The sequence below is a fragment of the Mandrillus leucophaeus genome, unplaced genomic scaffold (assembly GCF_000951045.1).
Source record: "Mandrillus leucophaeus isolate KB7577 unplaced genomic scaffold, Mleu.le_1.0 Scaffold1313, whole genome shotgun sequence".
Classification (NCBI taxonomy): Eukaryota; Metazoa; Chordata; class Mammalia; order Primates; family Cercopithecidae; genus Mandrillus; species Mandrillus leucophaeus.
In genome coordinates this window covers 195,791-211,422 of record NW_012101270.1, presented here as the reverse complement: position 1 = coordinate 211,422, position 15,632 = coordinate 195,791, and the positions used below count along the sequence as shown (strand labels likewise).

General features: G+C 50.0%; 1 protein-coding gene across 1 annotated transcript in view; it reads right to left on the bottom strand.

The window, feature by feature from the left end:
* LOC105534202 overlaps positions 1–15,119 on the bottom strand; it is a gene marked incomplete at its 3' end in the record, with an annotated part of 25,316 nt that extends 10,197 nt beyond the window's left edge. The window contains 7 exon segments of the mRNA XM_011972892.1: positions 1,196–1,230; positions 2,188–2,251; positions 2,412–2,531; positions 2,830–2,869; positions 3,095–3,123; positions 3,126–3,159; positions 15,027–15,119. Coding sequence (XP_011828282.1) covers positions 1,196–1,230; positions 2,188–2,251; positions 2,412–2,531; positions 2,830–2,869; positions 3,095–3,123; positions 3,126–3,159; positions 15,027–15,119 — 415 coding nt within the window.
* Positions 15,120–15,632: the final 513 nt, after the last annotated feature.

Below are 15,632 nucleotides of genomic sequence, written 5' to 3'. Positions count from 1 at the left end.
CCTGAGTCCCACAGGAAGGTAGGTGGGCTACGTCCAAGGAAAGACAGACCTGGGGCTGGGGCAGTATTTTATGTCCCCGGGGTGGCAGAGGGACATGGAGAAGATGCCTCCTTTGTGGGCAAGGGAGAAGGGAAGATAAGCAGAGAGGCGCCAGACACTTGCCTCACCCCCACCTCCCCCACCCCACACCAGGCCCGTTCCCACTTAGCCCCCAACTCAGGCTGCACCATTCTCCTTATGGTCAGGGTGACTTCGTGGCCAAGCTGACAGAAGCTGACAGCTTGGATTCATCAGGGACAGCACGTAGTGTAGGTGATGTGCAGGACGGAAGTGGAGAGGGGACACGGGAGCAGTGGTGTCAGGTCTGGGGCTGCCAACATGGTACCTGCCCTGGCTGTGGGCAGACCATGCTGGTCCACCCTGCCAGATGTGGCTTCTAATTCTAAGGCCTCCGAGTTCCAAGCCAGGACTGGAGCCAGACTCCCTTTGGGGACAGGGGACACAGTCCACATAGACATTACTTGTGCTTTGGGCAAAGCCAGCTGGACAAATGAATGGGAGGGGCCCCGCTGGAGGGTAAAACTGGGCCTGGACTACTCAGACCTGCCTCTGTGACAGGACGGTCCCGCCCTTCCAGTCAGACTCCTGAGCTGGAAGCCCACCCAGCCAGGGAGTGGGGAAGGGGTGGCCTGCAGTCTCCCTTGAGTCTGTAGCCCCTCCCACCCAAGGGAGCTCCATAAAAAAAGATGCAGAAACATCAAGTGCTCCTCCCAGCTGCTGGCTGCTTCCTGGCGTGGCCTGCAGGACCCTGGATGAGTTAAGATGGGGCTGCTAGCAGCTGGGGGCAGGGGGAAAGCTGGGTCCCCAGGGTGGATGCCTAGCAGGAACATGCAGGTATGGCAAGTGATGGGCCCTCAGAGCTGAGCCCCTTCTGCCCAGGGGGCCTTGGTGACACACCTGCTGCTGAGCTCAACCCAAGGAGTCAGGGCCTCATGCCAAGCAGTCTCTCTGCTTGCGAAGACAGTCCTGGGATCGTTACCCCTCTGGCCAGGGCTCAAGTATCCAGGCTGTGGAAGGACCAGCAGTCAGAAAGAGGGAGGCCGTGGGTGTGGGTCCCCTAGCAGTCAGGGGCCTTGGTGGACAAAGCCCCTGTGAGGGGGATGAGGGGGAAAGGAGACTGAGCTGTACCCCTCACCCTGAGATCTGTGGTACTGGGCTCCAGAGGGGGACCTGGGGGGAGACCAGCATGAGACAAACCGCTACTGATGCCTTTGAGCACCTACTCTGCAGGGCTGGGCCAGCCGGAGGTTGGCACCAGAGGAGTAGGCCAGGGGCCACAAGAAATAAGGCTTGGTTTGGTAGAGCTGTGACCCTCTTCATCCTCTCCTGACCCCCCAGCTGACCCTCCTCCTCAGACCCTGTCTCTTATACACATCTAGATGTGTATAAGAGACAGCTGGAGGGCGTTCCTTGGGTGCTGACTTTCCCAGGAACTCAGAGCCAGAGAGGGCCAGGCACCAGCCCGAGGTCACACAGCCAGGGGCTTCTTCCCTCCTAGACCCCCAAGGACTGACTTGCAGGGCTGGGACAGAGGTGGGGTGGGGTAAAGCAATGCCTTGTCAAGGCAGGGAGCCCCGCTCCCATCCCCAAGGTGCATAAAGTCGAGGAACACCCCTGCTCCCATGTCCATTCTCACTCAGGGCCCTGCTCCAAGTGCTTGGCACTCACACCTGCCTCCCGCCCTCCATGCCACAGGCATCGGTCTCATTTACAGAGGGGGAAATGGTGGCCAAGGGCCTCCCCCAGGACAGACAGCTAGACCACACAGAGGTCTTAGGTGCAGCTGAGGGGTCCACAGTCTCTGCTGCCCCTTCTGCCACTCATGCTGCAAGAGACCACACTGTGGAGAGGGAGGAACGAGAGTGAGCTTGGTGCTCACACATAGGGCATGGGGGACTAGGGAAGGTTCAGCCAGGAGGAAAGAGCAAAGTCTGATCCTGTACGTACACATCACAGAGCCCACGGATTCAGAAGACCCAGGGCCAGGTCCCAGCTCTGCGGCTGCTCAGCATGTGACCGTGGTTAAGTCGTCTCCCTGGACTCCCCATGCACTTTGCATGCTGCGTGAACCTTCTAGAATGAGTGCGGACACTGGCTGGGCTCATACTTACTGCATAGGTTGCAGACCCCAAGTGCTTCTGCAGGGGGCTTTGCTTCTCCTCATAAGAGTGGCACAGGCTGGCCACATGCTCTGGGGGTAGAACGGAGTAGCTCTGGAGGTAGCAGGTGGGGGCTGGGCTTGGGTTCCTGGCCCAGACAGGGCAGGGTACACCATAGGGTCACAGGGCCTGGCCCCCTCTCTAGCAGCCCTTGGCCCACAGGCTGCCCAGCTGCCCACCCACAACCCATACCTTTGGGCAGCCCCAGCTGCTGCAGTTCACTGAACAAGCATCCACCATCGACACTGTGTTTGGCCGCACTGGAGAGGATGAAACTCAGCACTGCCACTGTGGCCTTCACATCGCCTGACTCTGAGAGACCTGTGGGTGGGACAGGGGGTTTCACTGTGGCCCCAGCCACTCCCTTTTGCCCTATTAACTTCAGCTCAAAGCCCCCAGGCCTTCTGGAGCCACAGGCACTGCTCCTGCTCCACCAGGAGCTGGCAGAGGACAGGAAGGTGGGACTGTCAATGTCTTTCCTTCCCTCATGCTCCTCCACTAGGGAAGGTAAGTTAAGGATGCTGCTGGGAGGGGTGGGGGGCCTCTGTACCAGGAACCAGGCCAAGGTCCCAGGGTTGCCTGGGGCCTGTGAACTTAACAGGGTACTCACCAAACTTGGCATCAGCTGTGAGCTTCAGGATCTTCTCATACTATGGGGAAAGGAGACCTTCAGAGGCTGCCAGTACCCTATTCACCAGCCCCTCACCCTCAGCCTGGATCCTGCAATAAGGAACAGAGAGGCTGGAAAGAAGTATGGGAGGTGCCTAGAGAGGTTGACAGGCTGGGTCACCCATCTCCCTGGGCCTAGTGCAGAGCTTCAGGGCACTGGGGGTCATAAGGTCATGGGACAATGGGGTGCTGGGTCTTGTACTCACATCATTCCCCCGTCCCAGCAGCTCTTTAGTACCTGGCTGCAGAGCAGCTGCAACTTCACAGAGGACTGGAAGGGAAGTCCTTACATCAGCCAGGCTGGTGAACCTCACCCCTCCTTCCTGGGGACTGGCTCAGAGCAGGCCAGACACTGATCAAGGTTACAAAGCATGGTAGCACAGGCTGAGAGCACTGAAGCCCTAACCCCAGAGAAAAGTCACCATCATCTACACCCACAATCCCCAGCCCAGTGCCCCTCCTCCACCCAAACTAGACCCTGTGCACTTAACCATCTTGGCCAGCGTGCTGATCTCAGCCAGGACCCAGTCACGACAGTCCAGATCACCACAGAACCGGAACCTCTGAAAGGGAGGGAGGCAGGCAATCAGGCTGGAGGGAAGGCTGAGGTATGGCCAGGATCCGTGTCTCCCACACTTCTGTCCAGCAGAGACCCCTGGTCCCCATCATAGATGGATGCCCTCTGGCCACTTGTTCTCCCCTATCACCAGGCTGTTGAGTGAACTCTCTCCTGACCTACCCTGCCACCAAACCCTGCTCTGAGGTCTACTCCAGACATTCATCTGCTCAGCAAACATCAATTGAGTGCCTTCTCTGTGTTAGCTCCCACTCTAAGTGTTGGGGTACAGCAGGGGATAAAACAAAGTCCCGGGCCTCACAGAGACGAGTGACCTCTCTCCTCTTCCCCATACCCACACAAATCCAGCCACTCCGGCTTCCCTGCTGCTGCTCGGGGACTCCAGCCTTGCTCCCGCTGCCGTGCCTGCTGCACTCTCAGTGTGGCTTGCTATCTTTGATTTCATTCCACTCTCTGCTCAAGTCACACCTCATCAGACCAGTCCTATTTATTTATTTATTTACTTACTTACTTATTTATTTATAAAGATGGAGTCTCACTCTGTTGCCCAGGCTGAAGTGCAATGGTACAATCTTGACTCACTGCAACCTCCGCCTCCTGGGTTCAAGCGATTCTCCTGTCTCGGCCTCCCAAGTAGCTGGGACTACAGGCATGTGCAATCATGTCTGGCATTTTTGTATTTTTAGTAGAAACAGGGTTTCTCCACATTGGCCATCTTGACCTCGAACTCCTGATCTCAGGTCATCCGCACAACTCAGCCTGCCCAAAGTGCTGGGATTATAGGCATGAGCCATTGCACCCTGGCAGGCTGGCCTTTCTTGATCATACTTCCTGAAATAACCCCTTACACATGGAAATTTTGGGGGCGGGTGGATGTGTTCATTATCTTGATTGTGGTGATCCAAGAGCCAGGAATATTCGGTCTTTACTTGTTCAGCCTCATCTTTCCCTAACCTCCAGGTGATACTCTCCCAGCTACAGGAATTGCATTCATTCCTGGGGAGCCATGCTCTCTCTCACCTGAAGTTTCTGCACATGCCATTCCCTGTCTGAAAACACACGCCTCCACCCTTGCCTCCCAACTCCTAGCACACATAAGGGAGGAAACCACCCCTCATATCGTCTTATGCCCATTTTCTGCCTCCAAAGAAAGAAGAAGTAAAAACTAAAAGGCAGAAATGAAATCCACAGGCACACAGCCTGGCGCCACACCCTGGGCCTGGTAGTTAAAGATCGACCCCTGACCTAAACGGTTATGTTATCTATAGATTACATACATTGTATAGAAATGCACCATGAAAATCCCTATCCTGTTTTGTTCCGATCTAATTACCGGTGCATGCAGCCTCAGTCACGTACCCTCTGCTTGCTCAATCAATCACAACCCTCTCACATGCAGAGTTGTGAGCCCTTAAAAGGGACAGGAATTGTTCACTCGGGGAACTCGGTTCTTCAGACAGGAGTCTTGCCAATGCTCCTGGCCGAATAAACCCCTTCCTTCTTTAACTCAGTGTCTGAGGAGTTTTGTCTGCGGCTTGTCCTGCTACATTTCTTGGTTCCCTGACCAGGAATCAAGGTGATTGGCAGATGGTCGAGGCAGCTCCTTAGGTGGCTTAAGCCTGCCCTGTGGAACATCCCTGCAGGGGACTCCAACTAGACCCAGCCATGTGGATCCTGAGAGCACTCCCGGGTAGGCATTTGCCCCCATGGGACACCTCGCCAGAGCAGTGTGTGGCAGGTCCCCATGGAGGATCAATGCAGTGGCTGAACAATGGGAAGGAACGGGCACTTGGAGTCTGGACATCTAAAACTTGGTAAGACTAGTCTCTGAAACTTGCCCACTCCGTTTGAGTGGAAGCATGGCCTGATCACCCATGGCATGCCTTCATTGGCACTTTGGTTTTGGTTTTGACTTGGTTTGAATTGCTTGATAGGATTGGTCTTAGGAACTTGCCCACTCCATTTGAGTGGAAGTGTGGCCTGATCACCCACAGCATGACTTTATCGGCACTTTGGTGTTTTGGTTTTGACTTGGTTTGAATTGCTTGACAGGATAGGTCTTGGGAACTTGCCTACTCCATTTGAGTGGAAGCATGGCCTGATCACCCACAGTGTGCCTGTACCGGCACTTTGGTTTTTGTTTTTGACTTGACTTGGATTGCTTGATACTTTGGTTTTGGTTTTGACCTGGCTTAGATTTCTTGATACTCTGATTTTGGTTTTGATTCTGGTTTGGCATAAACTGTAAAAGTGTGTGTGTGCCCTTTTTACCCATTCTTTGTTTTGTGGTGTGTGTGTGTGGTGTGACTGTGGTGTTTTGTCTTGAGGAAACATGGGTCAGGCACAAAGTAAGCCCACCCCACTAGGAACTATGTTGAAAAATTTCAAAAAGGGATTTAAGGGAGACTATGGAGTCACCATGACATCAGGAAAACTTAGAACTTTGTGTGAGATAGTCTGGCCAGCATTAGAGGTGGGTTGGCCATCAGAAGGAAGCCTGGACAGGACCCTTGTCTCAAAGGTATGGCACAGGGTAACCTGTAAGCCAGGGTACCTATATCAGTTCCCATATATAGATTCATGGTTACAGCTAGTTTTGGACCCCCCACAGTGGTTAAGAGGACAGGCAGCAGCAGTACTAGTAGCAAAGGGACAGTTAGTTAAGGAAGGTTCTCGCTCCACCTGCCGAGGGAAGTCGGCACCAAAAGTCCTGTCCGACCCAACACCAGAAGAATCATGGCAGGAATTCGTACGAGGAATACCCCCTCCTTATCGGGAGGAAGGACTCCCCACCCCTGAGCCCACAGCACCTCCACCTCCACCAGATAACCACACCCCTAGACCACCCAGAGTAGAAAACAGAGGAAGTGAAGGTGCGGGAGAAACTCCTCCCTTGGCAGCTCACTTATGGCCCAAGACTGCAATCCAAATGTCCCTGAGAGAGCAGTGATATACTGGGGTAGATGAGGATGGACACATGGTGGAAAGGCGTGACTTTGTGTATCAACCTTTCACCTCTGCTGACCTCCTCAATTGGAAAAGTAATACTCCATCTTACACTGAAAACCTCAAGCTTTAATTGACTTGCTCCAAACAATTATACAGACTCATAATCCTACTTGGGCTGATTGCCACCAGCTGCTCACGTACCTCTTTAATACAGATGAAAGGCGAAGGGTGCTCCAGGTGGCAACTAAGTGGCTAGAGGAGCACATCCCAGCCGATTACCAAAACCCCCAAGAATATATAAGAATTCAACTGCCAGGAACAGACCCCCAGTGGGACCCAAACGAGGGACCAGACATGGAGAGGCTAAGATGGTACCGTGAGGCATTAATAGAAGATCTAAAGAAAGGGGCTCAAAAGGCTACAAATGTATATAAGGTCTCTGAGGTCATCCAAGGAATAAAGGAGAGTCCAGCGCAATTCTATGAAAGACTGTGGGAGGCTTACCATATGTACACTCCTTTTTATGTAGATAGCCCTGAAAATCAGCACATGATTAACATGACCTTAGTTAGTCAAAGCATGGAAGATATCAGGAGAAAATTGCAGAAACAGGCTGGGTTTGTGGGTATGAATACCTCACAGTTACTGGAAATAGCCACTCAAGTACTTGTGAATAGAGATGCAACAAGCCATAGAGAAAGCTGTAAGGAAGGCGAACGCCAGGCTAGGCAAAATGCCGACTTACTGGCCATGGCCATTAAGGGAATTCCCCTGAAAGGAGAGGGAAAGGGGGGTTCCAGGAAGAATACCCACTAATCGCCCACACTTGCAACATAACCAGTGCTCCTATTGTAAGGAAATAGGACATTGGAAAGATAAGTGTCCCCAACTGAAGGAAAAGCAAGGTGGTTTGCAACAAGAGACCTTAGATAAAGATGATGGAGCTTTGTTCAGTCTGGCTGAAGGGTTATTGGACTGAAGGGGACTGGGCTGAAGTGCCCACAAGGAGCCCGCATTCAGGATTACAGTTGGGGGCAAGGACATTAAGTTTTTGGTTGATACTGGTGCTGAACATTCAGTAGTGACCACCCCGGTTACCCCCTTTTCCAAGAAAACCATTGATATAATCAAAGCAACAGGAGTTTCCACTAAGCAGGCTTTCTGTCTACCATGGACCTGCTCAGTGGGGGGACATGAGATAGTTCACCAGTTCTTATACATACCTGGCTTGTCCCTTGCCCTTGCTCAGAAGAGACTTGCTTAGCAAGCTGAGAGCCACCATCTCCTTTACAAAACAGGGCTCTTTACGGCTAAAGGAACAGGAGTTATCATGGCCCTAACAGTCTCCCAGGAAGAAGAATGGAGACTTTTTCTAACTGTGCCAGGCCAAGAGATAAAACCAGCTGTAGCTAAGCAATGGCTCCGAGTATAGGCAAAGGATAATCCTCCAGGACTGGTGGTCAACCAAGCCCCCGTACTCATAGAAGTTAAGCCTGGGACCCAACCAAATTAGACAAAAGCAGTATCCAGTTCCCAGAGAAGCTCTCAGAGGAATCCAGGTTCATGTAAGGTGCTTGAAAGCCTATGGAATTATAGTTCCTTGCCAGTCTCCATGGAACTCCCCCCCTCCTGCCTGTCCCTAAGCCAGGGACCAAGGACTACCAGCCAGTACAGGACTTGTGCTTGCTCAACCAAGCTACAGTGACTCTGCATCCAACAATTCCTAACCCTTACACACTGTTAGGGCTGCTGCCGGCTGAGGACAGCTGGTTTACCTGTGTGGACTTAAAAGACGCCTTCTTTATCGTCAGAATAGCTCCTGAGAGCCAGAAGCAGTTTGCCTTTCAGTGGGAAGATCCAGAGTCAGGTGTCACTACTCAGTACACTTGGACCCGGCTTCCCCAAGGTTTCAAGAACTCCCCTACTATCTTTGGGGAGGCCCTGGCTCGAGACCTGCAAAAGTTTCCTGCTAAAGACCTAGGCTGCGTCTTGCTTCTGTACGTGGACGACCTGCTGCTGGGACACTCCATGGCAGTTGGGTGCGCAAAAGGGACTGATGCCCTGCTTTGGCACCCGGGAGACTGTGGGTATAAGGTGTCCAAGAAGAAAGCTCAGATCTGAAGACAGCAGGCACACTACCTGGGATTCACTATTCGGAAAGGGGAGGGCAGCCTGGGGTCAGAAAGAAGGCAGGTCATCTGCAGCCTGCCGGAACCAAAAACCAGAAGGCAAGTAAGGGAATTCCTAGGAGCTGTGGGGTTTTGCAGATTATGGATTCCAAACTTTGCAGTACTAGCCAAACCTTTGTACAGGGTTGTGGGCGGCAAGCCACCCAGGTGCTGAGGCAAGAGACCAAGGGCACAAGCTGTTCCAGTATAATAAAATATATAAAATAAGAATAGTCATATAAAATACAGATAATAGATATGATTATGTATGAATATCATTAATCATTAGTTTGTAACAATTACTATTTATTCCAATATTATAATAATCCTTGCTCTATAATTATAACCTAACAAAAACCAGGCCAAACAGAGATAGGAGCTGAGGGGACGTAGTGAGAAGTGACCAGAAGATACAAGTGTGAGCCTTCTGTTATGCCCGGGCAGGGCCACCAGAAGGCTCCTTGGTCTAGCGGTAATGCCAGCGTCTGGGAAGATGCCCATTGCCAAGCGGACCATGGTCTAGCAGTAGTGTCAGTGTCAAGGAAAAACATCCACTACTTAGCAGATCGGGAAAGGGAGTCTCCCTTTCCCTGGAGGAGTTCAGAGAAGACTCTACTCCTCCACCTCTTGTGGAGGACCTGACATCAGTCAGGCCCATGTGCAGTTATCTGGAGGCCTAACCACCTCCCTGTGATGCTGTGCTTCAGTGGTCACACTCCTAGTCCGCCTTCATGTTCCATCCTGTACACCTGGCTCTGCCTTTTAGATAACAGTAGCAAATTAGTGAAAGTACTAAAAAGTCTCTGATATGCAGAAATAATGGTGTAAGCTGTCTCTCTCTCTCTTTCTCTTTCTCTCTGCCTCAGCTATCAGGCAGGGAAGGGCCCCTTGTCCAGTGGACACGTGACCCACGTGACTTTACCTATCATTGGAGATGGCTCTCACCTCTTACCCTGCCCCTTTGTCTTTTATCCAATAAATATCAGTGCAGCCTCACATTCAGGGCCACTACCGGTCTCCACGTCTTTGTGGTAGTGGTCCCCCAGGCCCAGCTGCTTTTTTTTTTTTAATCTCTTTGTCTTGTGTCTTTATTTCTATAATCTCTCGTCTCCGCACACGGGGAGAAAAACTCACCCACCCTGTGGGGCTGGACCCTATACAGGTTTACAAAGGGCGGTGACTGGGAGCCTTTTGAACGGGGGCCTCTACAACAGCAAGCCTTTTGTAAGTTAAAGGAAAAACTTAGGTCAGCCCCAGCCCTAGAACTACCAGATTTGATAAAGCCCTTTACACTCTATGTGTCAGAAAGAGAAAAACTGGCAGTTGGAGTTTTAACCCAGACTGTGGGGCCCTGGCCAAGGCCAGTGACCTATCTCTCAAAACAACTAGATGGGGTTTCCAAAGGCTGGCCTCCATGTCTAAGGGCCCTGGCAGCAACAGCCCAGTTAGCACAAGAAGCAGAGAAACTAACCCTTGGGCAAAACCTGAATATAAAGGCCCCCCATGCTGTGGTAACTTTGATGAATACAAAAGGACATCATTGGCTAACAAATGCTACATTAACCAAGTACCAAAGCTTGCTATGTGAAAATCTCCGCATAACTATTGAAGTCTGTAACACCTAAATCCTGCCAGCCTGCTTCTAATATCAAAGACCCAGTTGAGCATAACTGTGTAGAGGTGTTGGACTCAGTCTATTCTAGCAGACCTGACCTTCGGGACCATCCATGGGCATCAGTAGACTGGGAATTACACGTGGACAGGAGCAGCTTCATTAACCCACAAGGAGAAAGATGTGCAGGATATGCAGTGGTAACTTTGGATGCTGTAGTTGACGCCAAAAGGGCACTTCAGCCCAGAAGGCTGAGCTCATTGTTTTAACTGGGCTCTAGAATTCAGTGAAGGTAAGACTGTAAACATCTACACTGACTCTCGATATGTCTTTCTAACCCTCCAAGTGCATGGAACATTATATAAGGAAAAGGGTCTGTTAAACTCTGGGGGAAAGAACATAAAATATCAACAAGAAATTCTATAATTAATAGAGACAGTGTGGAAACCTCAGAAGGTGGCAGTCATGCACTGCAGGGGACACCAGCAAGCCTCCACTTCAGTGGCCTTAGGAAACTCTTGAGCTGATTCAGAAGCTTGAAAAGCAGCATCTACCCCTTACCGGGTATCAGTAGTAGCCCCCTTACTCCCTCAAACACCTGACCTGGTACCTACCTATTCTAAGGAAGAAAAAGACTTCTTCCACACAGAAGAGGGGCAAGTAATAAAAGGAGGATGGATCAGACTGCCAGATGGGAGAGTAGCTGTGCCGCAGTTGCTGGGAGCCACAATCGTATTGGCTGTGACCAAAAGCACTCATCTAGGTCAAGAGTCACTTGAAAAATTGTTAGGCCAGTACTTCTACATCTCACACTTGCCAGTCCTTGCCAAAGAAGTAGCACAATGGTGCACTACTTGCCGACAGCACAATGCAAGACAAGGCCCCACTGTTCCACCCAGCATACAAGCTTATGGAGCAGCTCCTTTTGAGGATCTTCAGGTGGATTTCACAGAAATGCCAAAATGTGGAGGTAACAAGTATTTGCTGGTTCTTGTGTGTACTTACTCTGGGTGGGTGGAGGCTTATCCAACACGAACTGAAAAGTCCTACGAGGTTCTGTGTGCTTCTCCGAGATCTTATTCCTAGGTTTGGACTGCCCTTATGAATCGGCTCAAATAACAGGCCAGCGTTTGTGGCTGACTTGGTAAAGAAGACAGCAAAGGCATTAGGAATCACTTGGAAGCTACATGCTGCCTACTGACCTCAGAGTTCCAGAAAGGTGGAGCGAATGAATCAGGCTATCAAAAATAGTTTGGGGAAAGTATGTCAGCAAACAGGATTAAAGTGGATATAGGCCCTGCCTATGGTATTGTTTAAAATTAGATGCACTCCTTCTAAGAAAACAGGCTACTCCCCTTACGAAATACTGTATCGTAGGCCTCCTCCTATACTACGGGAGCTTCCAGGCACTCCCCCAGAGTTAGGTGAAATTGAATTACAGCGACAGCTACAGGCTTTAGATAAAATTACACAAACAATCTCAACTTAGGTAAATGAGAGATGTCCTATCATCTTATTCTCCCCAGTTCACCCTTTCTCTCCAGGTGATCACGTGTGGATCAAGGACTGGAATGTATCCCCTTTGTGGCCACGGTGGAAAGGACCTCAGACCATCATCCTGACCACCCCCATGGCTGTAAAGGTAGAAGGAATCCTAGCCTGGATCCACCACAGCTGTGTGAAGCCTGCAACCAATAAAACCTAGGAGGTAAAACTGAGCCCAGACAACCCCTGCAAAGTGACCCTGAGGAAGACGACAAACCCTGCTCCAGTAACACCAAGAAGCTGACTGGTCTACGCACAGCCAAAGCATGAGGAGAATAATTGTTGGACTCATTTTCCTTATAATTTGGACTTGTGTAGTAAAAACTTCCACTGATTTTCCCTGCATGGAGGACTGCTCTCAGTGTATACATCAGGTTACTGAGGTAGGGCAACAAGTTAAAACAATCTTTCTGTTCTATAGTTACTATTAATGCCTAGGAACTTTAAAAGGAAACTGTTTATATAATGACACTCAGTACAAGGTATGTAGCCCAGGAAACGACCAACCAGATGTGTGTTATGACCCCTCTGAGCCTCCCACGGCCACAGTTTTTGAAATAAGATTAAGGACTGAAGACGGGTGAGGACTCATAAATGATACAAGTAAAGTATTAGCCAGAACACAAGAAAAAGCGGTGTCCAAACGCATAATCTTGAAATTTGATGCCTGCACCATCATTAATAGCAGTAAGTTAGGAAGGGGATGTGGCTCTTTTAGTTGGGAAGAAGGCTATATGACCGAAAATAAGTACATTTGTCATGAATTAGGACTGTGGAAATGAATGTGGATACTGGTCTTGTGTCATTTAGGCCACTTGGATAAAAAATGAAAAGGATCTAGTCCACCTTCAGAAAGGAAAAAATGGCCCTTCCTGTACTAAGGGACAATGTAACCCCTTAGAGCTAGTAATAACCAATCCCCTTGATACTCGCTGGAAAAAAAGGGGAGCATGTGACCCTAGGAATCGATGGGGCCAGACTGGATCCTTGAGTACATATCTTGGTTCGAGGAGAAGTTTACAAACACTCTCCTGAGCCAGTGTTTCAAACTTTCTATGATGAACTAGATGTACGAGTACAAGAAATTCCAGGAAAAACAAGAAATTTGTTTTTGCAATTAGCCAAGCATGTAGCCCAGTGTCTCAATGTCACTTCATGTTATGTATGTGGAGGAACTGTAATGGGAGATCAATGGCCATGGGAAGTCAGAGAATTAATACCTACAGACCCAGTTCCTGATGAATTCTTGGCTCAAAAGAATCACCCTGATAATTTCTGGGTCCTAAAAGCCTCAATTATTGGACAGTAGTGCATAGTTAGAGAAGGAAAATAATTCACTCACCCTGTAGGATGACTTAGTTTTCTGGGAGAGAAACTGTATAATGGTAACACAAAAACAGTCACTTGGGGAGTTCGAATCAGAGAGGAATCCATTTAGCAAATTCCCAAAGTTGCAAATTGTGTGGACCCACCCGGAGTCCCACCAGGACTGGACAGCCCCCACTGGATTATACTGGATATGTGGGCATAGAGCTTATGCCAAATTACCTGACCAGTGGGCAGGCAGTTGTGTTATTGGCATTATTAAACCATCTTTCTTCCTACTGCCCAGAAAAACAGGCGAACTCCTGGGTTTCCCTGTCTATGCTTCCCATGAAAAGAGAAGCATAGCTATAGGAAATTGGAAAGATGATGAATGGCTCCCTGAGACAATTATACAATATTATGGGTCTGCTACCTGCGCACAAGATGGCTCGTGGGGATACCAGACCCCCATTTACATGATCAACCAAATCATACAGTTACAAGCTGGCTTAGAAATAATCACTAATAAAACCGGCAGAGCTTTGACTATTCTGGCCCGGCAAGAAACTCAGATGAGAAATGCTATCTATCAAAATAGATTGGCTCTCGACTACTTGCTAGCATGTGAAGGAGGGGTCTGTGGGAAATTTAACCTTACTAATTGCTGTCTACACATAGATGATCAAGGGCAACTAGTTGAAGACATAGTTAGAGATAAGACAAAACTGGCACCTGTGCCCGTGCAAGTGTGGCATGGATTTGATCCTGGGGCCATGTTTAGAAAATGGTTCCCAGTGCTAGAAGGATTTAAAACTCTTATAATAGGAGTTATAATAATAATAGGAACCTGCCTACTCCTCCCTTGTTTGCTACCTGTACTTCTTCAAATGATAAAAAGCTTCATCGCTACCTTAGTTCACCAAAATGCTTCAGCACAAGTGTACTATATGAATCACTATCGATCTGTCTTGTAAGAAGACATAGGTAGTGAAAATGAAAGTGAGAACTCCCACTAATAAAATGAGTGAGAGTCTCAAAAGGGGGGAATAAGGGAGGAGACCACCCCTCACATTGTCTTATGCACAGTTTCTGCCTCCAAAGAAAGAGGTAAAAACTAAAAGGCAGAAATGAAAGCCACAGGCAGACAGATTGGCGCCGCACCCTGGGCCTGGTAGTTAAAGGTCAACCCCTGACTTCATCAGTTATGTTATCTATAGATTACAAACATTGTATAGGATCAATCACAACCCTCTCACACGCACCCCCTTAGAGTTATGAGCCCTTAAAAGGGACAGGAATGGCTCACTCGGGGAACTCGGCTCTTGAGACAGGAGTCTTACCAGTGCCCCCGGCCAAATAAACCCCTTCCTTCTTTAACTCGGTGTCTGAATTTTGTCTGTGGCTTGTCCTGCTACACACAAACTGTACTTCAGCCAGCCAGCTCCTGCCATCCACCTTTAAAGTTGAAGGCATCTTTAGCACTACATGCAAAGTGCAGTTAGGTCTCTGTCCCTGGAGCCTTAAAACTATGACTGCCAATTCAAACCTCTGATTCCCCCTTCCCTCAGCAGCTCAAGTCCTCCCAGTGCCTAGCACACTTCGTGGTATAGACTAGGCACTTAGAACGTATGGATGCATGGATTGGATGGATGGATGGATAAGTCTCAACCCCAACACTACTACTTTCTGGGTCTGGAAAGAGCAGAGGGGCTTCCTAACAGTGTGGAAGAGTGAGACTGATTCTAAACATCCAAGTCCCACAGCAGGGACTGGGGAAGGTGGTGCCCTTGGGAGGTCCTCTCGGGGCTGGGGAAGACCTGACAGGCCTCCCAGCTCCAGACAAGCCCCACTTCCTGCCCAGGGAGGTGGGGGCCCTTCCTTCCGCCAGGGAAGCGCGGGAACTCTGAGCAGGGGGGCCGCTCTGTCTTACCCGCCCCCCCCACCCCATCTCGGGAGCCGAATGGCGGTGGACTTTTCTCTACCAGACCAGCAGCCCTCACGCCCGCACACACTGTGTTTGCGGAGAGGCCAGGGCAGACCTCCCCGCTTTGCCAGAGCCACTGGCGCCCCCTCATTCCCGCTCCAGCAGCCGCCCCCTCGCTTCACCCCTGGTGCCTCATCATCAGGCCAGGAAGCCAGGGCCCGGGAATTTCTTTCTCCGGTGGCGCCTGGTCAGCTGATTCCACCATCAGGTAACCTTGACTAACGGACTCTGGGAGGGCGGGGGCTGCTCCAGTGAGGTTGAGAGCGGACCGCAGCCCCCTGGAAATGCCCGGGTCTAAATGCTGGCAGTCTCCTCCTCCCTCTCCCAGAATCCTTCCCTGGAAAAAAAAACAGCGCCAACCGCCAGTTTAACTGACAGTGGGAGTTATTTCATTTGTTTAACTTAAGGTGGTAGGATCTTGGGAGCCAGTGGGATTCAGGTCATTGCCATGTTTTCCACTGTTAAGCGAATAGCCTTATACACAGCTGCGGGCTGTGGCAAAAGACATTTTAAAACTATTGAAATCTACTACACATACAGAAAATTGTACCTATTATAATATAAAGCTTAATAAGTTTTCATCAACTGTAGACCTCACATAACC